Source organism: Panicum virgatum, chromosome 1N, assembly GCF_016808335.1.
Source record: "Panicum virgatum strain AP13 chromosome 1N, P.virgatum_v5, whole genome shotgun sequence".
Classification (NCBI taxonomy): domain Eukaryota; kingdom Viridiplantae; phylum Streptophyta; class Magnoliopsida; order Poales; family Poaceae; genus Panicum; species Panicum virgatum.
This window is the reverse complement of record NC_053145.1, coordinates 49359651-49387108: the sequence shown is the minus strand read 5'-3', so window position 1 is coordinate 49387108 and position 27458 is coordinate 49359651. Positions and strand designations below refer to the sequence as shown.

The window sequence follows — 27458 nt, the reverse complement described above, 5'->3', positions numbered from 1 at the left end:
CAACTCTGTGAATGATATGCTTAATTGGCGTCTTTCTTTGTTGGTAATGACTTAATTATGGCCAGCCGTACTTTTACGCTATTCACGGCAGGCTAAAACTACTATCCACCCCTACGCGCAGTAGCACATTTAACCATTTTCAAAATTTAAAAAAATTATAATTCTTAAACCATCAATCAGATTCAAATTCCGATTGCACAGTTATATCTCTTTCGAAGAGACCTTCAAAACAAGACCCCACTTATATATGTTTCGATAATACTTTTCAAAGACACCTAAATTGCTTTATGTATAATGGAAAAATATCATAATAAATTAGTTAAAATGCTCAATTAATTTACTAAAGTTGCTTATTATTAATCATGTTATATACCTTCACCTACTACCCAACAAAGTTGTTTACCCACGTGTACTAATAACACCAAACAATCTATCTTCATGATATAAACATCAATATCCACTTAATTGGAATAAGATGAGTGAACCAATTTTTTTAAAACATCATGAGCAACTGTTTTAAAAGTCATGAGCAGATTAGAATATAATAAGGGAAAAGTCTGGTTTACGCCCTCCAACTATCGCAAAAGTCCGATTTTCAACCTTCAACTACAAAACCGGACAACATATGCCATCTAACTGTCAAAACCGGGCAAATTTGGCCCCTGGTGTGGTTTTGAAGGTGGTTTTTCATTTTGTGAGAATTAAAAATATTCAATTTTACACTAAAAAATTTATAAGTAATTCATTTTAAGTCAAAAAATTATGAAATGGGTATCAAAAGTTTTCTAAAAATGTAACATATCTATTGTCACATGACTTGTGAGCTATTTAGATCTAATTTTTTTATGTTCATAATATTTGCAATTATGCCTATTATTTTTAATAACTAAAATTCAAATGGAGCAATAATAGATAGGTTATATTTTTAGAAAAATTTTGGTACTAGTTTCATATTTTTCTGATTTAAAGTGAATTAGTTTTGATTTTCTAAATCTAATTAGATTTATTTAATTTTTTTAGAAAATACAAAACCACCTCAAGGGCCAAATTTATCCGGTTTTGACAATTGGATGGCCTATGTTGTCCGGTTTCGTAGTTGAAGGTTAAAAATCAAAATTTTGCGATAGTTCGAGGGTGAAAATTGGACTTTTTCCTAATAAAAACCATTTTCTTAGCAAGAAAAATATCACTAAAACATATTGATGTGGGGTCTAGTTTTGAAGCTCATGTTTGACACGAACGCTATGGTGCAATCAGATTTTGATTTAGACGCTCGATTGTGAGGCTATGGCTTTTTAAAATTTTAAAATCACTTATGTGTGCTGAAGTCATCCAAAATTTGTTTCTCCCTCTCACATGCGTGCTTTGTTTATTTCTATTCGGTGTCACATGTATGCAAGTGCATCGGAATCCGAGCAAAAACTAATTTCTTTGCCAAGAAAGGTAAAATAGCCCCGTAAAACTGGTTCTCTCTATAGAGGGTAGGCCGTATAGGTGGACTAAATTACGGCCTGCCATAAGTTAGCTACTTCTTTGTTTCATTATTGTTAATATATTTTCTTGGCCATAGACATGCGATAATCATGAGCTCAATCGATCGGTGGGTCGGTCGACCGACTGAGGTGCGCTCCCGGTGCTGGCCAGGCCAGAGAGGTAGAGAACACCAGGGATGGGTCCCGATCCAAGGCGATGCCGCGCGTGCTCACCGCCGATGACTCGTTCAAACATGGAGGCAGGCGGCAGGCTGCATGAATCTGGAACCAGAGCCCATTCGGTGCCAATTGGGCCTGAACAGAATGACCCAGTTGGCTCGATCCAGTTGAAGGACCGACCGAGCAAGCGCTCGGATGAGATGACCTAGCTGAGGGACTCCTTCGAAGTTCAACATCATGGGATGGAGGCAGACAGCAGGCCGCATCAATCTGGAAACAGAGCCCACTTGTCACCAATTGGGCCTAATGGTCTCGGTTAGAATTTTATTTTTCCAAATGGGCTCGGCCTAGTCGAAGGATTGGCCCGGCCGTCCAAACGGTAACCTCTTCTCGGAAAGGGAAACAAAATTGACACAGACCGAGTGACCGACATAGCACAGACCCTGCACGGTGCACGCACAGTTACCACTTGCCAGAATTGCAAGAGCTCGATCAGCTCTAGACTACAGGCTGATAGCAAGTGACTACCAGTAAATGCAAGCGCTAAGCGACCGGTTTTGTTGTACAACGTGCTTCATCTATGTGTCGATTTGTTAGTTTCTTTTTTCCCTAGTTTCCATCTCCATGGCAAATGACGGTTACCCGGCAACTAGTACTAGTATCAGTAGCGGATCTAGGTTCAGGGGGGTTTATTTTCCTCTCTTCTTTCTTCCTCCTCTCTTTTTCTTCTTTTTCTTATTTTCTCTTTCTCCTCTTGATTCATAGTTGAAAATTGTACAGTGGACTTTCGAGGAACTTCATAGGCTGCATGGGGTAGCCCCCCAGCACCCCCCCCCCCCCCCCCCGCCCGCCACTAACCAGTATTAATGTTGAAGTCTTTGGACGATTTCCCGTTCTTTTCCCCCTTGTTTGCTCCAGAAAGGCAGAAACTGACATGACACTACATCACATTTCCGGTTTTTCTCTCTTACCCTTTCTTTCATCTTTCTTTCTCTTCCAATTTTACCTCATGTTTTTCTCATGGCATAGAAAGCCCTTGACCATAACTGACCCGAGGTTGCAGGCCGGGCGTGATGTCACTACGGTGTGGACGGTGGAAAAGGAGCACGCGCCGGCACCAAAGTGGCAACCCAATACCCAACAAAGGCACTGCCAGTACCCTAAACCTCCTATATGAGACGAGAGAAAAAAAATAATACCATCTCCGGCCTAATCGAGCTTAACTAACTAAACACCCTTGCAATCTAGCGGCTGGCATTTTTTTTATCAGAACATACATATATTAAAGATAAGGATACAGTACATGGACCCGTACAAATACAGATACATTCAGGAAGGATACAGAGGAGAGCTGTTTTGCAGACAGGTCCCATGAAAACAAAATAATTACTAACAAGCCCCTAGGAACCTCTGCATCTCGAATCCTCCTGAGCCCGATATCACCGGCCACCCGCCGGACTCCATCGGCAGCTCGCCGTCTTCCCCAGGACCGCCGGAGCTCCATCGCCACGAGGCTTTGAGAAGAGTCGAAGTAGGCACTCACCCGAATGGATGAGATAAAGGCATCGCTGATAGCCCATCGACTGGGGCCGCGCCCCAAGCTCTGACGACCTTGGACTAAAGCTCGCCGTCGACCATCATCGGGGGAAACTCGAGCTCGATCCACTCTCCTACTAGCCAACAGACCCACAGCCGCCGCTGCATCTTCAAACCAAAATGCCAGCGAACTTACCTCCCTACCAGAACAAGTCACTGGCCGTTGCCTCCAACATAGGAGCAGCTCAGACCAATCCGCCGCCACCTGCCAAAGAACCGATGACCGGAAAAGAGGAACGCCGGAGCTAGCACCGCCAACACCGCATCCAAGAAACCCCCCACCAGGGAGGCCAGATCTACTCCCCCCGTCGCACAGAGGGACAAAAGCAGCTAACCTCCAAGATCCGCCACCGCTGGTGACGCTGAAGCGGCCGCCAAGGGCGCCGACGCCGCCGGCAAGGACACAGACGCACTGGAGGATGAAGCCGCCGGCAAGGACACAGACGCACTGGAGGATGATTATTGGCCGGTGCAGCAGCTGAACCACCACTGGCAAACTAAGCACCGCCGCCATAGTCGACGATGAGCTAAACCTAGGCGAAACTAGAAACCAAGCTACCCCTATACAGGAACAGGCCGCTGGAGGCCAGCCCGCCCGCCTCCTCCAACGCCGGCGAGGACGTCAGGGGATTTGGGCCGGCCAGATCGACGCCCGACAACGCTGCTCTCTTTTCGCCTCCGCCGGGACTGTAGCTGTAGCAGGGAGAGAAGAGTCGAGAGAAAGACCGTGGTCTAGCGGCTGGCATTTCTTTTGGCTGCGCTCATGCATTCCGCTGCACTGTTCAGTGCTATCTGCTAAAATAATCAAGGCGAGCGAATCAATCAATCAGCGGTCACGATTCACGTGGTCGGTGCCATCCCTGTCGCCCCTAAACAACTCACAAGTAGTGGCGTGCATTCACTGCGTCACCCTCTGAACCACGGCACCCTTGTGCCTTGTTGATTTACTAATCTTTCGTCTGACGCGTAGTATCTCCCCTGATGCCTTGGGGTTTTGTGTGTAAGCAGCTCGCTTGTGTGATCGCGGCGAATGGATGGATCAGTATAATTCACTTGGTAGCCTTTTGGGGTTAGCAGTAACCATTGACCACCCGTGTATGTACAACCTCTGCAGCTAGCTGGCCTCAGCTTTACTTGCATTTTAGCTAGCTAATGTGGGAAAGGTGAGCAGATCTATCATCTATCTAACCGGTCTTTTTTTTGTTAGATATATTGTATGGATCATGCTTTTGTTATTTATTCCTACAAGTATTTTCTTTTCATGGTTTTCATGTACTTTTTCACTTTGTTGATTTCAAGAGAAATGCATCCTTTTTTACCATGGAAAGAAAGTCTTGAAATTTTTTTTTTGAAGGAAGAAAGTCTTGAAAAGTAGATGTCCATGTGCCGCGCACGCATGTAAACGAAATGCATGCGGGCTAGACGGTGCGTTGTTATTCTCTTCAGAAGAAACTAAAATTCCACCAGAATCGATCGACTTCTGTCATAAACTATTCGAGCGATGCTTATATTTTTTTAATATATATGTGTGTGTTACTGTTATATACGACAAGGAGCTGATGATGAGTATCAACATGAAAAACGTGGGTGTCATGCTTCAGTGGAAGTTCTTCAGAGGTTGAAGATGGAGTGTTCGTTCAGAGCTCTGACTCGATCATAGGGCAAGCGGTATTATTCGTTCCCTAAGAGTCTAAGATCCCGACCACGTTCATTAAGTTGACAATAGTACAATACCATTGTGTAGTAGTAAAAGATGTGTATGGTACTAGCTAGCAGAGCCCCTGTTACGTGCCGCGTAGCAAATTAATAACCGGTTTTACTCAAGAAGGTCAAGTAGCTGAGCTAAGTATTTGAGTGAAAAAAAAAATGAAAACTTCTCCGGGCTTCCTCCAAAATCAGATCTAGATGTTGCAATACCAAATGGACAACCACTCTCTTCCGACGCAAATAAGTGAGATTTTAATTAGACACCAGCGGACCTCCAAAGCATAACTATGACATATAAATTTTGTTATATATTTGTAACACATAGTACAAAGCATATTATTTTGTAAAACTTACTTTAGATGCATGTCTGTTTGTATCATTTCCAAATAACCAAATCCAAGCCACATAAATTGATTTGTAACTAAAACTTAGAATGGCTGAGTTGTTCATAAAATTTCCTCGCAAAAAAAAAGTTGTTCAATAAAAAAAAGTGTCACTATTTGTGACCAGTAGTAGTAGGCTACAACTTTGTTGAATTAAGTGCTCCTTCAGTTTTTTTTCCCCTGGGCCTGACCCCGCCGGCGTGGTTGTGGCATTCAAGCATGTAGGTCAGCCAAGATCAGGTCATACGAGTACAATTGTACAAAGAAAACAGCCTCAAAGATCAAATACATTTTATAAGTAAAAACTCAATATAACCGGAAAGTTCTTTGATGACTTTGAATACAACTCAATACATCTTATATCTATTTGAATACATCTATCTATTTGAATCGTCGTCAGAACCTGTACATGCATCGAGCCGCATGCCCACTAGCGACTAGCGTGCTACAACTCCCGATCGCTTTCAGTTCCAGACGCGGCCGAACCGTATCCTATGGCACCGGTTAGAAGAAACGGTGGTCGCCCTCCAGCTCGACCAGTCCGCTGGGTTACGTTGACCGCAACTAATCGCGCGCACTTGCTCCCACTTCCGGCTCCGACCCACTTGCTCCCGTTCGGTTCCAGAAGCCACAGCCAGCTCACGCGCGAGCAGGCCCGCCTGCCGCCCAACTGTCGAAGGCCGAAGCTGGCAAGCGGCAAGCCTCGCCACTCCCAAGCCGTCCCTATATATACGCGCTCCCTCTCCTCGCCGCCCTGTCCCTCCCCTCTCACTTCACCTTCCACACTCCAAGAACCTTGCTTAGAGCTAGTCGACGGCGACCAGCCGGCTCGATGTCGTCGTCGTCGTCCATGGACTGCGTGAGCTCCAAGGACAAGGAGGCGGCGGCGGATCCACCCAAGTAAATGAATGGCTCGCCGCTCGGCCTAGTTCTAGGCTCTACCTAGCTCATTCGATCTCGCATGCGCTGATCTGGTGAGACCGTTACCTGGCCGTGTGTGGTGGTCGCAGGGCGCCGTGGTGGACGGGGGAGACGGTTGCCGTGGTGACGGGCGCGAACCGGGGCATCGGGCTCGCGCTCGCGGCGCGCCTGGCGGAGCAGGGCCTGTCCGTGGTGCTCACGGCGCGGGACGAGGCGCGCGGGGAGGCCGCCGCCGCGGCGATCCGCCGGGCCGCCGGCCCGCCGGGGCTCGGCGCCGCCGTGCGGTTCCGCAGGCTCGACGTCGCCGACCCGGCCTCCGTCGCGGCGTTCGCGTCGTGGGTGCGCGACGCGCTCGGCGGCCTCGACATCCTGGTGAGTCCCGATCCCCGCCCGCACCAGCCGCGTGACGTTTCGCCGACGGTTTCCTCGGGTTTCGGGCGCCTCTGTCAGTTCCGTTTCGCCTTCCGAGGACGATGACTCGCTTTTTTTCGGCCATTTTCGTTCCCAGAAGTAGAAGGGTCTGACTTTCGATTCGAAGACTAGAATATTGCCCCGCGCAGAAATTTGCTCTCCAGTTCAGGTTTATTTTAAGATATTGAACTGCAAAAAATCCGGGGGGATTTTCGTAAAATTGGTAGACTGCGGGGGTTATTTGGTAAATTTGGCGTTGACAGAGTACCGGTCAATTACTGAAAAGTTAAAGGGGGGGTTTTCATAAAATTGATGGACTTCATAATTATTTTAACAAAGTCCAGGGCACCGCGTAGAAATATGCCCTCCAGTTTAGATTTATTTTAAGAAATTGAACTGCAAAAAATCCGGGGAGATTTTCGTAAAATTGGTAGACCGCGGGGGTTATTTGGTAAATTTGGCGTCGACGGAGTACCGGTCAATTACTGAAAAGTTAAAGGGTTTTTTCATAAAATTGATGGACTTCAGAATTATTTTAACAAAGTCCAGGGTTTTTTTACAAAATTCACGGAGTACGGCACGATTACTAAAAGTTCAGGATTTTTTTTAAAGTAAAGCTCCACAAAGTCCGAGGGGTTTTCCATTAAATTGATGGACTCCGTATTTATTTTAACAAAGCTCAGGATTTTTTTTGCAAAATTTACGTCTCTATCTATTCCTGACCGTCGGATCGCGATCCGACGGCCAATATTTTCGGAGCCGACGTGGCCCCTCTCTCTGGCCTGGAGCGCGACGCGCTTTCAGTAAAGAAAGATGTGTAGATTATTCCAAGAAAGATGTGTAGATTATTCCAACTGACACATAGAGTTTCAACTAGTAGTGGAGCGCCAACGTGGCGTGCCACACTATGTCCCCGTCACGATTGAAGTCCCTAGATTTTTGGTTCCATTTTCAACACATGAACGGGAGCAAAACACTTGACTCGATCTCGCATGAATTGGGGACACACATTTAAAGTAACCAAGGTAAATCAAGATATGCAACTTTTTCTATGGGACACTACTCGGATCTAAAATCAAAATTTATTTGTGGCATTTGTGTTCCTGCCCCTGCTTTACAGCGTAACTGTAATTTTACTCTTATTTTTCTTAATTTTATGATTTTACCCTTAGTATTCACAAGTTAATGAAAATTTTCCCTATTCAACGAGATGTTAGTAAACAGCTAAAATAGGGACAAAATCACGTTGACTTGTGAATAAGGGCAAAATCCACTGATTAAAATAGCGGGCTATAGCGGCGGTTTAGCGGCGCTATAGCGTTTTGGAGGAGGTAACGCTACGATACAGCACATGACACCGATATTGCAGCTAAGACCGATATAGTGGGATTTAGCGCCGCTAAATGGCATATCAGTCTGTAGCGTTTAGCGCCGCTATGGCCGGATGGGCTGCTGCTGACCAAAATACGAAGCCGAGTCATTTTCCAGCCCATCTTCAGACCAATATCGGCCCAAACCAGCTAATACAAGTGCCTGTTGTCCCCTGCAACCCTAACCCACAACATTGCCCTCGTCCCCAATGAAAAACTCACTGGCAACGACCACTTCCCCTAGGAGAGAACAAACTTTGGAGGGGGGCTTCGCCGTTGCTTGAGCCGGCGACCGGCGGGAGAGTTCGACCAGCGGGAGGACTCTCCCCCTCTGAGAAGCAGACAGCGACGAGTTCCCTAGGCCTGCGCGAGCACACTTCGGCCGACGGCAGCACTACTGCATAGTAGCACCAACGCGTGCTGAACAAGTGTCGCTGTGAAAGTGGTCCAAATATACATAATATGGGCTATTTCTGCTTTTTTTTTGGAATCCACTAAATGGGATAGCGCCGCTATAGCGGCCGCTATAGCAGCCATAGCGTTTTTGAAGGGTCTCCGCTAAGTTGCATAGCCCGCTATTTTGTACATTGGCAAAATCACTAAGTTAAAAAAAAGGCATGTATATTCACAACTGCACTGCGAAATAGGGTCAAGAACACCAATTTATTAATTTATTTATAGTATTTTACATGTGGAAAAGCTTGACAAACGTACTGTCCATTTGTCCAACTACCGTCAGTTTGTCACCGCTCGCCACTTTTACGGTCAACATGACTGAAGAAGTCTCACACAGGTCCCAGAGTCAGCAGTCCAACTGATGGAGTATACGTACAAAGGTCTCGACCTTACCATTCGTCGTATACACGCCGTGTAGTTCGCGGTTAGACTGAATTTGTATGCTCATTCGTGTCATCAGGAGACAGTTGCAACTGACAAAGTCGACGGATGCACTGAGGCACCTGTTGGAGGTCCACAGATGACGGAACACGGCACAGATTAAGACTTTGGCATCCTATTATACATCAGCAGCTGTCTTCGTCCTCAAAAGTCTGAACGTAAACTGAACCTCTGAAATAAACTAGCTAAGTAGCTATGGGTCTTTCTGGATCATTGCAGAAATCAGGTATTCTGCTGCATTTCCGGGTAAAACTCAGTTCAAATAAAACTAGAACGCGTATATAGTTTAATCGCAGTAGCAGCAGCAGCAGCAGCAGCAGCTGTGCTACGGCCTCTGAGCAAGCAAGCGCAGGATTTTGTTTTAGGCGAGGCTCCCGATCCAACTGCTCCCACTACGAGTCCATGACGATGGAACAGTGCAGGACAAAGAGCTGTGTGTTCAGATTAAGCTCTAGTATAGTATTGCAAGTGGCGGCAGTTACCACGCTATCATGATGTCATCACGACCCACAATAATAATCCACATCATTAGTGAAGTGCAGATGGTGCAGGTTTCTATCATATATCTTAATCACGCACCTCCGTTCATGTCAGAGAATATAGAGGAAGGTCGCCTTTTTTTTCTACGTAATCCTACCCAAATACGCCATCCAGTGAGGCCATGCACGACCTGCATCTGAAATTCTGAATCCTGACAGTCCCGTGTGATTCTGAACCTGATCAGCCGTTTGCTGCTGCTGCGCCTCCGATCCACGCAGGTGAACAACGCGGCGGTGTCGTTCAACGAGATCGACACCAACTCGGTGGAGCACGCGGAGACAGTGCTCCGGACCAACTTCTACGGGGCCAGGATGCTCACCGAGGCGCTCCTGCCGCTGTTCCGCCGGGCGCCCACCACCAGCCGCATCCTCAACATCAGCTCCCAGCTCGGCCTTCTCAACGTAAGTCACCACACCACATGGCTGATGGCTCCCAGTACCAATCCCTGTAATTTTCCTCTTTTTTCCTAATTGTATATGGGAGCACATAAAGACTCAGGATAGGCTGCAACGATGTTGGAATAAAATCTTTTACCTACCTTGCCTGACGGCTGGCGCCTGGCAGTTGCATGTCAGGCCAGTTGAACTTGAAACCATGCAGCTGCAGAGATCAATGATGGCACATGTCGATGCTGCTGACTTGACCTCTTAGTTTATTTCGGGCCATCCAACAAATCCTTTCATCCATCGAGATTATTTGACTAAAGTACTAGCTTGTTGGTTAGGGCGCGAGTACAAGTAGACTGATTGTGAGCTCATCTTTGGACTCTGAAGTTTGAACGCCCCCTATCACGGGGACAGTGCTACTTCGCAGTCCCTGTCAGCACTTCATGGGCCGGTGTCCACATACACCACACGTCTGAACTGTCCAAACTCCCAAGACATGTGAACTGTAACGGAGGCAGACTAGGGTGCTACTGTGCTAATGGCATTACGACATTCAGATGCCTGTTTCAGACGAACTCCTAGAAATAATGCTATGAGCTGAAGCATTCAGAAATGCCATTTCATTTTGCATCCTTTTAATCTCTTGGTTTCTGCAGAAGCTCAAGGACCCAGCGCTGCGGCGGATGCTCCTGGACGAGGCGGCGCTGACGGAGCGCGACATCGAGGGCATGGTGTCGCGGTTCCTGGCGGAGATCGGGGACGGCACCTGGCGCGGGCGCGGGTGGCCCGAGGTGTGGACGGACTACGCGGTGTCCAAGCTCGCGCTCAACGCCTACTCGCGCCTGCTGGCGGCGCGCCTGGCCGGGGAGCGGGTGAGCGTCAACTGCTTCTGCCCCGGGTTCACGCGCACGAACATGACCCGGGGCATCGGCAAGCGCACCGCCGAGGAGGCCGGCCGCGTCGCCGCGGGGCTCGCCCTGCTGCCGCCCCGCGACCTGCCCACGGGCAAGTTCTTCAAGTGGCGCACGCCGCAGCTCTACTCCAAGCTGTGACGCGACGCGTCGGCGGCGCGCGTGCCGGCCGCGCATGCGTCTCACGGGGCCGGGCCGCTGCTGCTGCGTCTCGCGTTGGCTTGGCTAGTTGGCTGGCCGCTGGTGGCACCGCACCGGCATGCCCGCGCGCGCGCGGCGTGCAGGTGGTGGTGGATGCTTGGTTTAGGGAGTTGGTTTGGGTGCGTTGCCGCATGCATCGTGTTGGTGACTGCGTACTTCTGATTTTGAAATGCGAGTCTTTCGCTGCAGTTTATTGCTGTCCTTCAGTAAATTTTCTGTACTCGTTTTTCACTTGCGAGTTGGGATTGCTCTGCCGTCTGATCAGCCAAAATGTATTCGTTTAGAGGAATAGCTGATGCGTAACACTTCTCCCGATTTCCCAAACAAAAAAAAAATCTACATATGCATTTAGTTTGAGATGCGGGCATGCGGTATATGAATATGAAATAAAACTACATATAGTAGTTATGTACACTCGTTATGCAAAGGCAATGCCTTAATTTGTCACAAAAATGCCACATAAGTACACCGAAAAAGGAAAGGAGTTCGGTCCCCACTCCCCAGTCCCGGGGCTTCTTGAATGTCTCTCAAATCGCCACTATTTTATTCAAGATTAGATCTCGTTTAGTTGCGTTCGTAAAATTTTTGAAATAAAATATTTGCACATTTTAAGTATTAAACATAGACTAATTACAAAACTAATTACAAAACTCGTCTGTAAACTACAAGACGAATTTATCAATGCTAATTAATTTGTCATTAGCACATGTGTACTGTAGTAATTTAGTATCTAATCATAGCCTAGTTAGGCTCATTAGATTCGTCTCGTAATTTACAAACAAACTATGCAATTCGTTTTTTATTTCGTCTAGATTTAAGACTTCATGCATGTAAGATTTTTTTTCGATGTGATAGTTTTGAAATTTTGAATTTTACAACTAAATAAGGCTTTAAGGCTTTAGTACTCCGAATATTTCCGAGTTTTCTTGCAACATGTTGATCTGTTGGATTAGAACTGCCAGACAGTGGGAAGGGTATATCGAAGTCACACCGGGCCAACAGGGGGCATGTGTTGGCAAAATCATTATTGGGCCGGACGACAACTGGTCGGTCCATCGATGAAAGTTCTGGGCTAATTCGGCCCCCAAAAAACAGTCTGAGACGCGGCACGGATATTGCGAGGCGGCCCGCTCCATTTCCTCTGTTCCACCGTGTGGCTCTAGCCGAGAAGAGATCCCCTCCCGGTTCCAACCGACCACGCCGCCGCCGGCCTCGAATCCAGCCACCTCTTTCGAGGGGCGCTATCTCCGGCCATGACGGAGGAAGGGCAGCGAAGAAGGCCGCGGAACCCTAGTGCGTGCGACGGCGCCGCGCGCCGCCGATCGAGAAATGCGACGGCTGCCTACCGCCAAAAAATGCAAGGAAACGGAGCCCCTCCTCGGCTTACGTCACGAAGGGCCCACGCCAAGCCCATGGCAGCCTCGCAGCTGTGCAAGCGGCCAGTCTGGCCAGGGCGAGGCGCGGGTCCCACGTCGGGCCTTCCACAAGCGTCCGATCACGGCCGCGCAGTGAATGAACAGTGGAACAGTACGATGAACAATAGATAAACAGTATATGAACAGTGGACGCGCTCGGCGACGGAAGCGGCAACAAGCTCGGCGCAGACTCTCCTCCAGCTCAGTCAGGCTCAGTCAGGCAGCTGACGTGTTCGGCGATTCGCCGATTGCTGTACCTGCCCTAAGCAGCGCAACCGCCTCTGCTTGTCAGGCAGGAGCAGGCTCGCAGCAGAGCGAAAAAGTGAAGCCGTGAAGGTGAGATCGGCCTCCCACTTCTCCCCTCCCCTCGTCTCTCTCTCGCTTCCTCGGGTTCCTCCGCATCCATCTCTCTCTCCCCCCAAAACCCCCGTTCCGCCGCGGAGCCGGCCCGTAAGGTTCGTCGTCGACCGCGTCCTGAGCATCCCGTTGCGTACTGTGTTGCTGGTGTGCTACGCGTGCTCTTCTTCTCGTTGCTCTCGACGCGCTGCGTTTTTGTCTCCGTGCTTTCTGCTCTCTCTCTCAATCTGGATGCGTTTTGCGGGGGTTTCGCGGCTCTTCGACCGCGCCGCGTGTTCGGGGCGGTCGAATCCGTGCTTTGCCTGCTGCTGTTTGGTTATGGTCTGGTGGTATTTTTTTCTGTTGGAGGAGGAGGCCGACGAGCGCCGATAAGCCATGGTGACCTCTGTTCGCCTGTCCTCCTTGGTTTCGCCTGCGCTGGCGTATGAGCGGAGCGATTCGTTCGCCGCTGCTGTTTTTGTTTCGATGGGATCAGCATTTCACCGTTGCTGCTGCCGTTGCTTTCGAAGTTGGTGGTGGTTTTTTAATTTTTTCCTTGGAGGAGAGGTGGTAGTACTACTTCCGGGATGATCGACCCCTGCATCGTCTCCCTTAGTCTTATCTGACACGATGTTCGTAATGTTAATCGCATTCCTTTGCATTGCCTCGTGTTGTTCTTCCTGATTCTCCGGAGTGACTGCGTGTCCGTCGCAATTTGCATCCCCGGAGACATCTGCTCGTCTGCTGTAATTTTACTTGCTCCGCTACTCTGTTTTGCACCCCCCCCCCCTCCCCCCCCCCCCCCCGTTTCGGCGTGTTTCAGAAGTAGAAATTTCTGCATGTTTGGTGCCTTTTTGTTCGACGATAGGAGGGTTTGTACCGCCGTTCCTAGATTCCTCTTGCTCTTTGCTGCTTCCTTGGTGCTAGTGGGACCTCGACGGCTCCATGCTCTTTATCACTAACTGTCTCGATCTCTTGTTTTTTGCTTTAGTTCCTAGGCTGATGTGCCGATTAGAAGTATGTGCAATGTGTCTTTACGTGCTTGGTGATGTGCTGTTTGTCAATCTTGATGTGGGGCGACAGAACAGTGACCTCGACAAGTCGACATGCCATGCTCCCTGTTGGCTGTTCGTGAGCTGTTGTTTGATTTTTCTCGAATCAGAGGTTTCTGTTCCTTGAGGCGGATTATTTCGTCTAGATCGAGTGTCATTACAAGATTTGAACGGTGTATTCTTGTCCGTCATCATTTCATTTTCTTTGTTATACTAGCGCAGGACATTGTGTGTTGCCATATTCTAGAGCCAGGTTTTTCCCCTGTTTCATTCCTCTTGGTTGATTATAATCTGCACTAGAAATTTAAACAGTCTGTTTTGCCTTTCTTTTTTTAGATCATTTTGTGAATTTTATTTGTTGAATAGGGTGTCCATATCTTATTCATGGTTCTTGTTTAGGACTGACCGACAACTAGTTCCTTCTTGTCTAGTATCACCTTTACATATAGTCTGTAGTTTTTACTATCGTTTCTTGGTTTAGAATTTGGTGTTCGGAATAGAGGCTATGAAGCTTTTATGTTTTTAGTTGACAGTAAAATCTTAGTTCATTTTTGCATAATTATTGAATAAAATCGTACAAGCAGAAGAAATTAAATTAGCGCACCGGGAAGCATCCAAAAATGCATTTGAAGCACTTTTGCAGAATCATATCAAAAATATTCTTGGCGCCTCCTCATTAATTCGTGAAATTTGCAGTACAATTGGACCAACGATACGACAACTTAAGCATTCAACTTGCAGCAGTGGCATATCTATATATTTTCTTTGCAATCTAATCCTAGCTCTACAATTCCACATGCAGTAACGTACTTGTTCTAATTGTATTTTCAGTCATGTTTTATCAAGCTTGCTGAGCATTTATACTATCTGCAATGCAGTTTCAACACACCTATTTCTTGTCTGATTTTGTTTGTGGAGTATTTCTATATGTTTATATTCCCCCTAGAAAGTTTCAGGAAAGCAAACCCGGCTATGGGTGCTTCTAACAGCCGGGATATTAGAACTGAAGGAGGAGAAAATATCAGAATCAAGTATGCAGCAGCATCTATGCAGGGTTTCGGTCCAAAAATGGAAGATGCCGTGAGTAATCTACTGGTCCTTTAAGATCATTGGGAGAATACTTCTACAATATCTGATTAATTTTCGAGTAACATGGGTTGAAATACTAATCCTAATTTTTACCCTTCTTATTCTACAGTACACAGTTGCCCCAGATCTAGATCATACCACATCTTTCTTTGGTGTTTATGATGGCCATAGAGGTTTGATCTTGATTGATATCTTCTTGTAACAAGTTTGCAAGCATGTCTTCTATTACCATAACTTATCATGTCAAGCATTAGCTAAATCCTCATGAATTTTTCTTCCTAACAGGCTAATCTTATAGAATTAATTCATATTCTGCAGAAAGCATTGGTGGTATGCATGCGTTTGTTACATTATCTGCATTCTCACTTTGGACATTTAGTTATTTAAGCTGTAGGTTTCATCATCAGCTTCCTTGCTCGTAATACATATAGTTCTTTAACGACATTATAATTTGACATGCCGGTGAAACTCAAATATGAATCCTTAGATTGGTATGTTGCTTGATTTTTTTTTATTTAGGCTTCTACGATCAAGAGACTTAGCACCTATATCTGAAAAAGGAGTCTTGAATAGAGTTGTTACATTTTTTTCCTAAAAAATGAATCGTTAAATTTGTTCACTAGATGCAGTCATATTTTCAACCATGCAGAGCTGTATATCAAATAAAATTGAATTCCAGATTAGCTGCACCAATTGCAAGGGCATTTGAGGTAATTTTCGATAAAATTTGAAAATTATAAGGTACAAAATTCATGAAAGGGATTGGAAAGAAAAAGTCTTGAGAATAATTATACAATAATGAGTCTTGAGAATAATTATGACAATCACATTATCGTTTCATTGACAAATTCTTGTACTAGCAATATGTTTGACTGGTTCAAATATGCTTTATCTCTTATGAAGTTCGTTCTTTTATTGGCTGTGCTGTGAGTTAATAATTAAGCTTTTGAATACAGTATCATTCGCATATACGTGTTCAATAGGTAGCATTTACTACATCAGTTAGATAACATGGTCAAACTGAACTGTTTGTGTTCTCTTTCAGGAGCTGAAGTAGCTTTGCTTTGTGCGTGGCTGTTTCATATTGAGCTTCGGGTCCATCCAGACTATCAGCGTAATCTAAATAATGCAATCAGGAGTGTGTTTTCCAGGTTATTCCTTAGATGATCAATCCTGTAAACCAAATCTTTGGTCCATTAGTTATGTTCTTTTTTCCCCGCAGGAGTTGAAAGGACCAACATTGTGTCCATATTATTGCTCTTGCAGTTTTTATATGCAAAACTGCAAATATGGAATATGTAATGTTATTTGCTTACTTGTTGCAGAATGGATCAGGTGTTGCGTCAATCAAATGAATGGAGACAATTACTTAATCCAACAGGTAGTAGAAATTGGATAGAGCGTGTCCTATGTCCTATTGCTAACCCTTGGTACTGCATAGAGGTAATATGTCAACTCCTGAATATTATTTAAGCATACATCTGTTGTAGAAGTTAGTCAAAACTTTGTCTACTGAATATTATTCATAATATTATCTGTAAAAAGAACTGAAAGGATGAGTATGATATGAGGAATTGTTCTTTCTCATGATGTGCCTTGGAGTTGGAAACAGTATATTTAAGGAGCTACCTTCGATTAGATGTTACATCTAGCGCCTGGTATACTGAGTTGGAGGCCAAAAGTTTTTTAGGCTTGCATTGTAGCTTGGTTGTTATCCTACTACACAGTTTAAGGTATCACCGCTGAAGAGCTAAGATATCACCATTTTTTAAGCTCACTATTTCTTAATAGGGTAAAGTCCGTTTTTCAATCCTGAACTATCACGATAGTCCAAATTTGGCCCTTGAACTACGAAACCGGACATCCAACACCTCCAACTAACGAAACCGTTTGAAAAACAACCCTACCTCAGCCAAAGGCGGTTTTGCTACAGTAAAATTTCCGAATTTCTAGAACTTCACACCTCTCTCAATTAAATAATAAAGAAAGCATAGTTATTATTGTCTAAAAAACATGATATTTTTTTGGGAGGTAGATAAAAAGAGAAGGAATTTATTTTGGCTAGATGTGATACATTAAACATAATGAAATTTGAATTATAAAATTTTAAAAATGGGTAGAATTCAAAATTTCTTCAATTTTTGGGTCAGCTAAACCTTTGATAAAAATGAACTAAAAATATCATAATTCATAATTTTTTATTTAGTTTAATAAGGTATTTTTTGTTGGCCCAAGTTTTTATGAAAGTTTTTGAATTCCTTCACAACGCTCAAATTTGATTCAAATTTGATTCCTCAAATTTTAATTTATGAATTTTCTATAGAACTTGGGCTAATAAAAAGTACCTAACTAAACTAAATAAAAAATTATGAATTATAATATTTTTATTGCATTTTTATCATAGGTTTAGCTGACCCCAAAATTCAAGGATTTTTGAATTCTACCTATTTTTAAAATTTTATAATTCAAATTCCATTATGTTTAATGTATCACATCTAGCCAATATAAATTCCTTGTCTTTTTATCTACCTCCCAAAAAAATATCATGATTTTTAGACAATATTAACTATGCTTTCTTTATTATTTAATTGAGAGATGTGTGAAATTCGGAAATTTTACTGTAGCAAAACCGCCTTTGGCTGAGCCAGGGTTGTTTTTCAAACGGTTTCGTTAGTTGGAGGTGTAGGATGTCCGGTTTCGTAGTTCAAGGGCTAAAATCGGACTATCGTGATAGTTAAGGGTTGAAAAACGGACTTTACCCTTCTTAATATATCATAGGAACATAGAAAATATAAAACAACCCGCTCCCTCACAGTTTTTCCAAGCCTATTCCTTGCTATATGTTTATTTTATACTATTGTATAATTGTATGTTTTATACATCACTTTGTGTTTTTTATTCTCAGGAAACTCCTTATAGACCACCTCAAAGTACAGGAAGCACAGTATGTGTAGCTGTCACTAGAGGCAACCAGGTCATTGTTGGAAATGTTGGAGATTCTCATTGTGTAGCCTCAAGGAATGGCCAGGTGAATGATTTCTTTCCTGTGAAATGTCTGACTATACCTACTGCTTCATTTTCATAACAAATGCATCAAGAGATGACTAAATTTTGCTTGTTTCTGTTGTATCAAAAGGCAATTCTATTATCCACTGGTCACAAACCATACCATCAGAATGAAAGACAGAGAATTGAAAGAGCAGGAGGAATGTTAGACATTGATAATAATGTTGTGATAGAAGGAGGACAAGTGGGCGGCTTCAGTTTTATAGAAGGAAAGTTAAGCACCTCCAGAGCGATTGGTATAGTCTTACCTGATTTCCTTTTGTCATTTGTATGTAATATCTTGCACTGGAATTGATCTCTATACTTACTATGCAGGTGATTTTGTATTCAAGAAGAACAAACATTTGCCTCCTGAAGAACAAATGGTGATATGCAATCCAGATATTCACGATGTAAGTTCAAAGAAACTCAGTTTTAGCAGATTACAAATTTGTTCCATTGGTGCGTTCTGATGGGAAATGACATATTTCATTGTTAGATGGAGATAACCAATGATATCGAGTTTCTTGTCATGGGAAGTCGTGGTCTATGGTAAGTCCTTAGCCAAAGATAAGTATCGTCTCTATTATTAAATATATAACGTTTAGGACAAGCTACTTAGTTCATTTTTTTACTAATTTGGTTGTCCGAAGTGACATATATTCAAGAACGAAGGGAGTAGATAACAGAAGTCAGATTGTGTGTTTATTTTTCCCATAATTACAAAAATGAATGCAGAATATATCAAGTCCACATGTCGTCTATCAGCTTGCATTCTTGTTCCTTCTAATACAGCAGTTTTAATTGGGTCTCGGACAGTAGTGTTTTATCCAGGGCCATCTGTACATTTTCTTTCAATTAATTGCATGCAGCTTAAACAGGTTTATCTTTAGCCAATCTACTTAACGCCGTTACACTTTTGCATGATTCTGGTGTATGTATATTTTAAGTTGGTTACATGTAATGAGTTAATGACCGTGGAGAGGTCGAAGTTACCACTAGAAAGAATATTTTCCATCCTTATGTTAGCTAGTGCATCCTGATATCATTGAACATCATGACTTGCTATTTGCTTGGCTTAGCTAGCTGAAGATGACGGGTCAAACATATTTGATTTGTTGTGCAAGAGCTCGCTTTAGGAAACCTCTAGATTTTTTTGCCTGAATTCTAATGTAGGCAGTATAAGTTATGCAGTAAGATACTCTTAAGCAGTATAAGTTATGCAGTAAGATATTCTTTTTCCATAATATGCTCAAATGGGAGAATGATAATAGTACAACATTGAACTCAACTTTACGACAATCTGCTATATGGCTCATGAAAAACCTAGACAGTTGGAGCTCACGGTGAAGAACAACACAAAAAAGGATAAAAAGGATTAAAGCTTAGAGTGTTTGTAATGATCTTCTCAATTTTCTTTTCTTTGGCCTTTATCTGAGCTTCAGAGCTTGGAACATGCAATTAACTTTCTTTCCATTATAGAATGAGAAGGTAGAGCACCTGCCATTTTTCCCTAAGAAAACCTAGCCAGTATATATAATATCCATTGCATATCTGATATGATTTTGTTTAATCCTATGCTAATGGTCTGTTCCTCGTGTTTTCTTTTGGGGCAGGTTATCTATGACATATCAGGAAGCGGTTGATTATGTACACGCGATGTTAGAATCTGTGAGTTTTCCTCCCATCTTTTCTGCCTGTTATGATATAGCGATATGAGTGATGCAATTTTCACTGGGCACAAGTAACATTTTACCACTGAACGTATGCCATGTACCTGACAGATTAACATGTGAAGCCTGCACTTGAGAGTCTCGCTTCTTTTTTTTTACAAAAAGTTTATACCTTGATGGAAAAAAATTGTTGCCCTGAACGTGCACGTTGTTTGTCTGAGTAATGCAGGGGGAGACTGACCTGCACGTCATCTGCGAGAGGCTCATGCAGCGCGCCCGGCCGACAATTAACGACACGACTGTCATACTTATCCAGCTCAATCATGGCGCCCCCGCCGATGCCGGGGAGATCGAGGAGGCCGAGGAGGACAGCAAGTCTGATACCAGTGATGACAACGAGATCAAGCCTGCAGCCAGCGAGGAGGAGCAGCCCTTCGCTCCGAACGGCTAGACAATATCAAGAGAGCTCGAGTTCGTGGAGAAGCAAGCAGAGAGCACGAGGGGAAAGAATCTTAGCCGCACTACTGCACAGGGTTCTTTCAGTGTCCTGAGAAGAAGAAAGCTCTCCAGAGACTTTGCAGGTTTTGCTATGCTGGTTTCTTTTTTGCCCCGGATCAAAGACAGAGATTGTTGCATCCGTTGGTGTTATGCTACTGCGTAGTAGGATGATAACGTTTTAGTGCTCTTTCGCTCTTACTCTGCTCAGTTGGGTACGTTCCAGAGCAGACTTTGCTTGCTAAGATGAATTCTGATATCGGATCTTGAAAGTTCTTAAACGAGTTGATATACAGTTTCGTAATATGTTCCGTTATCTTTGAGCTGAGTTACAGGTAATTTTCATGGTCAATGTGAAGTTGTCATGTCAATGCATTTGATTTGAGGTTTAGAGTAGAACTCTTGTAACACGTGGGCCTATCCCTCCTTTGGCTATAGACATTCTCTTGAAAGTGTGTTCAAGGTCTGTCATTCCCTTAATCTATGGTCATGTTTGGATCCAAGGGCTAGATTTGTTTGGACTAGAGCTAATTATCTCAAACAAATAGCCCTCCAGTAAAATAGCCTTTGACATGTTTGGATCCAAGAGTTATTTAGTCTTTAAAGCACCTTTTCTCAATTATTGGAGCTCTATTACCTCTCTTGCTATGGTGGGCTCCACTTGAAATAGCCCAAATAATCACTCTTTGGGTGGGATAGTTTTTTGAGGTGTGCTATTTGCAAATAGCCAAGACTGGCCTTTATGTTTGGGGATTTTAGGCTATTTTGAGCTATTTGAGGCTAAAAATAGCTCTAGCCCTTGGATCCAAACACACCCTATATGATGCATTTGATTTGGCTCCAAAGGGGAATCCGACAACTTGCTAGCAGCGGCGCCCGGCGCGTTGACCGTGCGGCAACGGAAACGGGGTAAGGATCGGACAGCGGGTAAAAGGTTGGCTAGTATTGCGCCAGTTCGAATCCGACGTGGGTTGCAGACTCCAAGTCGGACCTGAGACCGAGTCGGTCTCGTTCAACTCGGTGCTTGCATAAATAGTTGGGCGCCGGCAGCGTAATGGAGCATTGGCCGCCCGCGCTCTTTCCACCCGCCGCCGCCACTGCCGTCTGGTTCTCTTCTTGTGCGCCGAGGCACAATGGACGCCACCACCTCGCGTCTTCCTTCTTGTCTTGCTCCGCCGCCGGGCTTGGTGCCCTTCTCCCCCCGCGGTGGCGGCGCCATGATGCACAAAAACCCCTTCAGCTTCGGCCTTGACATTGCGCTTCCTTCGCCTGCCAGCTTCCGGCCTTTCTCCGACGGTGGCCGCGCGCACGCAACGCGCGGCAGCAATCCCTTCAGCTTCTTCGATCAGTTCTCCGGCGGCGGCGCCGTGCACACGCTGCAAGCCAATCCCATATCTGGCGCCGCCGCCGGCCACGCGCTGGCGCTGCACACCAATCCCTTCAGCTTCGGGTTCGACCTTGCCCATCCCCCGCTCACCGGCAACGATCCTTTCTCCGGCGGCGCCACCCTACACGCAGATGAGGATGAGCACAGCAATCCCTTCGCCCAGCCTGCCGTCGACGAGCCCGTGTCGTCACCTTTGCTGATCCCAGCGCCCGCCTCTCCGATCTGCGACGACGGCACCTGCAAGAACTCCACGTCGACACGCGCGCACGTCTACGCGTCCTGCGACGACGACGACGACATTGAGGCCATCCTCCGGGCCCAGGAGGAGGACGTCAAGGCGCGGCCATCGCCGGACTACCTGGCGACGACGCAGGGGGGCCGGATGAGCCCGGAGATGCGCACCACCCTCGTCCGCTGGATGGCCGGGCTCACCCGGCGCTACGACCTCGCCCCCGTCACGCTCCACCGCGCCGTCTCCTACACCGACCGGTTCCTCTCGGCGCGGCCCCTCAGCGACACCAGCGCGCACCGGCTCAACCTCCTGGGGGGCGCCGCCGTCTACGCCGCGGCCAAGTACGAGGACCAGGCCGCCGTGTACAAGCTCAGCGCCAGGAAGATCGCCCGGCGCGCCGGCTTCGCCAAGCGCCAGGAGGTGATCGACATGGAGCGCGCGCTGCTCGCGGCGCTCGACTACCGCCTCAGCGGGCCCACGGCGTACACGTTCGTGGAGCACTTCACCCGCGACTGCAGCCAGGAGGAGGGGGACGACGACCTGGGGCCGGAGCTCCGATCCAGAGCGCACGACTTCGCCAACGTGTCGCTGTTCCACTACGGCTGCCTGGAGCTCAAGCCGTCGGCCGTGGCGGCGGCGGCGATGCTCCTGGCGATGCGGACGCTGAAGCCGTCGTACCGGCAGATGGTGACGTTGGACAGGGAGCTCGAGGAGCTGACGGGGTACAAGCCCAAGGATCTGGAGCGCGGCGTCGACGCGATACGCTCTCTGATCCCTGAGGATGGTGGCAATGGCTTCGACATGGACATCTTTCCGATGCTCTGTGCCGATCCTGACTAGGACGAACAGCAGATTGGTGTGTTTGCTCGGAGGGACACACCAGATTGGCTCATGGAAAAATCGAGCACAAGTTTTTTTGTATGGTCGTGGGAATTGAAGCTCAATTATTTTGTTATGCTTTAGTATTATATTACTTGCAATTTGAAAAATGTGAGGATGTTAAGCCCCAATGCTTCGATCAGGATTCAGGAGTGGAATATAAATATTTTGTGACTGAAATTTACCGCCTATATGTTACGCTGAGAAGATGGCTTTGCTGATCATGTTGCCTTGGATTTGCTTTCTATGATAGACATCACGTGTAAAAAGTGTAAGAGCAACAACACTTCGTATATAGCAATTTGCAAACATATTACGGAAGGTGAAAGAGAAACGCTGACTCAAAGTGCGCAATGGTGACCTTTGTTTGTTCCATGAAAAGGATGTTGTCAAGCGAAATTGTGCTTCAACAGATACACACTATTTTCGCATTCATTTGTTTTTATGTTTAATGGCTAACATCGCTTAGTCAAAGCATTTGTAAAATGCCATTGGCTATCTCAAAAATGGCAAATTCCTACTCTAGTGGCACTTTTAAAATTTGACAACTGGATAAAACTCTACTGCCATTTTTGATAGTTACTCCCATAGGTAATCGTCTTTCACCATAGTTGAACCATGCCAAAAAAAAATGCAACACCAGATATCAGCGACGAATGTACTCAAAGTTTCTTGACAATAATTGGCATCAAACCAAACTACGTCACACTAGTAACAGATAGTACATGAAGAACTCCGCAATAATTAGGTAAACCAATTAACTATGCAAGAATAACGACTAACGGATAGTTTGTTACACGATGCGTAATAATTAGATCCAACAGCTTGGTCCTAGATCCGATGATGAATAGCTCTGCCGCTCAAATTAAATGTTCTTTAGCAAGAACTGGTATCTAACCAATCAACATCATATTAGTAACCGATAGCTCATAATGCCCTTCAAAGTAATCAGATGAGGCAAGTAGCTTTGCTCGAAACGGATAACTTCCAATAGCTCGATCCTAGATTGATGACGAATAGCTCCGCTACTCAAATATTCTTTAGCAATATTTGGTATCAACTCAAACGACGTCATATTAGTAATAGATAGTCATTGCCAAGGTTTTAAAACAACGGCTAAGGTGTTTAGCAGTAGGATTGCCGTTGTAGCTTTTAGCAAGCTAGAGTCGGCATTTAGAGGGCTAAATGCAATAGCGGCTGTTCTTCCTAGCAGCTATAGCTGACTTTAAAATCTTTGTCGTTGCAAGCTGCCTAACAATTGGCATCGAACCAATAAACAGCGCGGCAAGATCAAACAAGCATGCATAACCACATCAGAGAGACTGAGCTTCACTGCACTGGGGCGACGTCGAGCTGTTCTCTCCATTACGCTGCCAGGGACATCTCGCAGAGCCGGCTGGGCCCCGGCGGAAACCAACACCGGCCGGACCTCTTGGCCGCCTCCTGCATCTGCATGCGCCGGTGCTCGGCGTACTCCTCGAGCACGAACCGCCGCATCAGCACGTCGTCGCTCAGCGGCATCCCCACGAAAATGCACCTCCAGTTCTCCCACTCCCCCGCCGGCATGCTCACCGCGGGCGCAGCCACCGGCGGGGAACAGACACCGGACCTGATGTTCTTCCTCGCCGGCGGCAGGGCGTCGGCGCGGACGCCAGAGCACACCGGCTTGCACACCGACTGCTTTGAGGGTCGAGCGCCAGAGCGGCGTCCTCCGCCCCCGCGGCGCGCGCTCCCGCACCAGCACCACCGGCGCCGGCGCTTCCGCGGCGGCGGGCTGCCTGCACAGGAGGAGGCCGCCCCGCGCGCGCCGCCACCGCACTCCTGGTCGCGCCCTGCCACCATCCCTGCACCAAATCAGCTCACGAATTTCACGAACCAACTCTTGCCACGGCAATCGCTTAGAAGAACTAGAGCCGCGACCTCGCAGCTCTGATCCTCACATACAAAACTAAGAACCGTGACGGATCACTCGCTCGCTGCGCGTGCTGCACCCGCGATGAAGATGAACGAGCACCACCTTGACGGCTGGATCCACGAGCCCTCCCGCCGCTGCGCCGAGAGAGGAGCCTCCATGGCACTGCACGGGAACCGAAACCTACCCGATGAGCCGACCTCCTCCTGCCCGTCTCGCGTTCCGAGGCAGGACGATGACGAGCCAGTTTCTTGTCTCTGGCGACGTCGAGAACCAACCGTGTGTGTCTTGCTGGAGTGACGTCCGTTTTTTTTAGGTAATAAAGCAGGAGTGACGTCCCTGATCGCACCAGGTAATGGAGTGCTCAAGCGTTGATCCCGTTCGGGTAGCCTGTCTGTTTTGTTGCGGGAGAGCTCGGTGGAATCCTGTCAACAAGCAAGCAGAGCGGGATGACGGGGAGTGCATTTATTCCTGGAAGTCAATTATTTTGGAGGTTTTGGTGCCTGGCGGGTAGAGTATTTTTGTGTACACGGTTCGGGGGAAATTTGAAGTGAATTGGTCCGTTACTGGTGCTTGCTAAAGTTGGGGCGATTGAATGCTGGAGATGTTGAAACTGAAAGTTGATGGAGAAGAGGACGAGGACGGCGAGGGTGGACTGTTGGATGGAAGCGGTTCTTTCTTCGTGAAGTTTGTTTATAAACCCAAAAAATCTGGTTGACTGCAAGAGGTTTTCATGAAGATTATGCAAACAAAGAAAAACGAGGTCGGCAGGATTCGAACCTGCGCGCGGGCAGAGCCCACATGATTTCTAGTCATGCCCGATAACCACTCCGCACGACCACCTTGATGTCACTTGCTTCTCATGACCTTTTACCTTTGTTAGTGCTGAGTAACATCTTTCGACATCCTCCACGGCAAACGCGACCGGAAATAGTGTACGTGGCATCTGAACTAGGTAACAAAATGACAAGCACGCAGCTGGAGTGGGCGGTCAGCGCGGCGACGGCGCAGCGTCTACCTCGTGTGCGGTGTGGGCGCGGGGCTGTACGAGGTACGTTACCGGTGCGGCGGCCTCGTCCCGCAATCGCCAAGCAGGAAACACCAGCCGCCGCGAAGCGGACGGTCGTGTGCGCGGCCACCTCTCGACCCGCCCCGCCGCCCCTCGACGCGAGCGCACTCAGACTAGTCCGGCAGATTTGGTCTAATCCTTCAAAACTTCGTCAGCGCCGGCTGCTGCTCTGAGATGCAGCCATGCCTGCAGGCTGCAGCTCAAGTCTGCAGGGGAACGCGGGCCGCATATGGGCGGGGCGCTGCCGGAGTAGCAAGAACGCATGGGCCCGAGCGGGCCGGTCGAGCCGGGATGTTTTTTTTCTTTGGTTCGGACCGGTCGCGAGCGTCTGCCGGTGGTGACGGATGCTGACGATCGGAGGGAGTTTTTTTTTTTGAGCAGACGATCGGAGGGAGTTACACGGGCAAACCCCGGGCAATCAAGGGGGGGGGGGAGGAGTTGGTGCGGTGCTGAATCTCATGATTGCCGGGCCGGAGCCGGGGGAAACGACTGGATTCTACGAAAGCGTACGGCGCTTCAATTTTCTTTCTCGTCCTCCTCCCTTCACCCGCCGCCACCATCCTTTACAACTCGCAAGCCACGTCCGAGAGCAAGACGGTATCATCTTCTCCATCATCCAACTTCACTCTAGTCAGCACTGGTGCATCAGACTATCAATTCGAAAGTGGTAAGCTTTGATGCCTAGTCACCATCGTAAGCCTGGCTAATCATTGGATTTGGGGTCTCATTGAGTAGTGGGAGTACGTTCTCTCCTTTACCGGCCAATATGTTAAGCAGGCGAGCTGATGCGAAGCGCCTAGTTTAGTGTCACGGCAGCTAGCACTAGCAGTTTGCCGCGAGAGCTTTAGTTGCTTTGAGACTTGCTTTATTTGTTGCTCCGAATTGACTCACACGCCCACTAGCATCGACCAAATTCCACCGTAGGGCGTATGGCTGTGTATGCAACAATAGAGTTAGTCGCTGTCCAATATCTCGTCACATGAATCGTCATCTTTATTTCTCTGAAATATGAGTACATAAATCACTTTTTATATCTTTGAAATATGAGTGTCTGCGTGTACCGTGCTTAAAAAAAGAAGGTCTTCATCATACATTCATACCTCTAACGGACACTCGAATACATTTTTTTAGGAGATAGAAACTGAATAAACATGACTGACACGTGTTCAACCAGCTCCCCCTCTTCTACTTCTCGTAGGCGAGAACCTGACGTGCACGGGAACATATCTAGTGCAAACCACAACTTCGTGAAAATCCGTGCAAACCACGGCAAAAAAAGTCGTCTAAATTCACCAAAAAATCACACATGTAGATGATATGATGATACACAATATTGTAAAATATCTTGTCCAAACTCGACTTCCTTTGTGAGATATAAAAATAACAAATTTCAAGCCAGAAAGCTGTCCAGATGATTTGTTAGAAATTTGTTATTTTTATATCTCACAGATGAAGTTGAGTTTGGACAAGATATTTTACAAGGTTGTGTATCATCATATCATCTACATGTGTGATTGTTTTGGTAAATTTAGACGACTTTTTTACTCTGGTTTGCACGGGTTTTCACGAAGTTTGCGGTTTGCATCATATACATTCTCGACGTGCACAGCACAACCCGCGTCCAGTTGAAAATTGGCCTAGGGAGTGCACGCCATGGAGCGCGCCGTTTCCCAGCCAAACCACACCTACCTGCTAATCATTTTGGCTTTCGGCTCCCCGCCGGCGCCAGCCGGCCTTGCGTGCGCTCGCTCTCCCACCGACGAGCCCGCGCCCGGCTCGTTTTAAATGCCCCGGCGCACCGGCCGTGGCAGGCTTCCCTGCGCTCTCCGTTTCCCAGAACTCACCGTCGCGCGCGCTTCGTGTGCCAGCGATCGACGTCGACCAGCAGCCTCGGCTCGT

At 46.8% G+C, this 27458-nt stretch overlaps 3 protein-coding genes across 5 annotated transcripts; 2 read left to right on the top strand and 1 right to left on the bottom strand.

The window, feature by feature from the left end:
* Positions 1–2880: 2880 nt before the first annotated feature.
* LOC120656375 lies at positions 2881–3955 on the bottom strand. The gene is made up of 2 exons (XM_039934445.1): positions 3708–3955; positions 2881–3671 (listed from the first exon to the last, which is right to left on the bottom strand). The coding sequence occupies exons 1-2, from the start codon at positions 3760–3762 to the stop codon at positions 2935–2937; spliced, it is 792 nt and encodes a 263-aa protein (XP_039790379.1). The 5' UTR covers positions 3763–3955; the 3' UTR covers positions 2881–2934.
* Positions 3956–6170: 2215 nt separating this feature from the next.
* LOC120653612 ((+)-neomenthol dehydrogenase-like) lies at positions 6171–11077 on the top strand. Its single transcript, XM_039931319.1, has 4 exons — positions 6171–6238; positions 6349–6631; positions 9696–9878; positions 10520–11077. The coding sequence occupies exons 1-4, from the start codon at positions 6171–6173 to the stop codon at positions 10913–10915; spliced, it is 930 nt and encodes a 309-aa protein (XP_039787253.1). The 3' UTR covers positions 10916–11077.
* A 1433-nt stretch (positions 11078–12510) lies between these two features.
* On the top strand, positions 12511–20419 carry LOC120656373 (probable protein phosphatase 2C 21). 3 transcript variants are annotated; one of them, XM_039934444.1, is made up of 11 exons: positions 12511–12726; positions 14725–14858; positions 14977–15040; positions 15913–16018; positions 16193–16310; positions 17773–17895; positions 18004–18169; positions 18249–18325; positions 18412–18464; positions 19529–19583; positions 19815–20384. In XM_039934444.1, exons 2-11 carry the CDS (start codon positions 14751–14753, stop codon positions 20034–20036), a joined length of 1092 nt encoding a protein of 363 aa, XP_039790378.1. In that variant the 5' UTR covers positions 12511–12726; positions 14725–14750; the 3' UTR covers positions 20037–20384. The 3 variants fall into 3 exon arrangements, with proteins under 3 accessions (XP_039790378.1, XP_039790377.1, XP_039790376.1); XM_039934443.1 differs by having other exon boundaries at positions 12718–12845; XM_039934442.1 differs by lacking the exon at positions 12511–12726 and having other exon boundaries at positions 12733–14858; positions 19815–20419.
* The last annotated feature ends 7039 nt before the right edge of the window (positions 20420–27458 follow it).

What these genes read in the sequence shown, in the direction of transcription:
- LOC120656375 (XM_039934445.1), bottom strand. Translation starts at nt 3,762, where the DNA reads ATGGCGGCGGTGCTTAGTTTGCCAGTGGTGGTTCAGCTGCTGCACCGG. An exon ending in GCTGCTGCACCGGCCAATAA is followed by an intron (nt 3,672 to 3,707) that starts TCATCCTCCAGT and finishes TTGCCGGCGGCT; the next exon opens with TCATCCTCCAGTGCGTCTGT.
- LOC120653612 (XM_039931319.1), top strand. Translation starts at nt 6,171, where the DNA reads ATGTCGTCGTCGTCGTCCATGGACTGCGTGAGCTCCAAGGACAAGGAG. An exon ending in GCGGCGGCGGATCCACCCAA is followed by an intron (nt 6,239 to 6,348) that starts GTAAATGAATGG and finishes TGGTGGTCGCAG; the next exon opens with GGCGCCGTGGTGGACGGGGG. An exon ending in TCGGCGGCCTCGACATCCTG is followed by an intron (nt 6,632 to 9,695) that starts GTGAGTCCCGAT and finishes CGATCCACGCAG; the next exon opens with GTGAACAACGCGGCGGTGTC.
- LOC120656373 (XM_039934442.1), top strand. Translation starts at nt 14,706, where the DNA reads ATGTTTATATTCCCCCTAGAAAGTTTCAGGAAAGCAAACCCGGCTATG. An exon ending in ATGGGAAGTCGTGGTCTATG is followed by an intron (nt 18,465 to 19,528) that starts GTAAGTCCTTAG and finishes CTTTTGGGGCAG; the next exon opens with GTTATCTATGACATATCAGG. An exon ending in TACACGCGATGTTAGAATCT is followed by an intron (nt 19,584 to 19,814) that starts GTGAGTTTTCCT and finishes TGAGTAATGCAG; the next exon opens with GGGGAGACTGACCTGCACGT.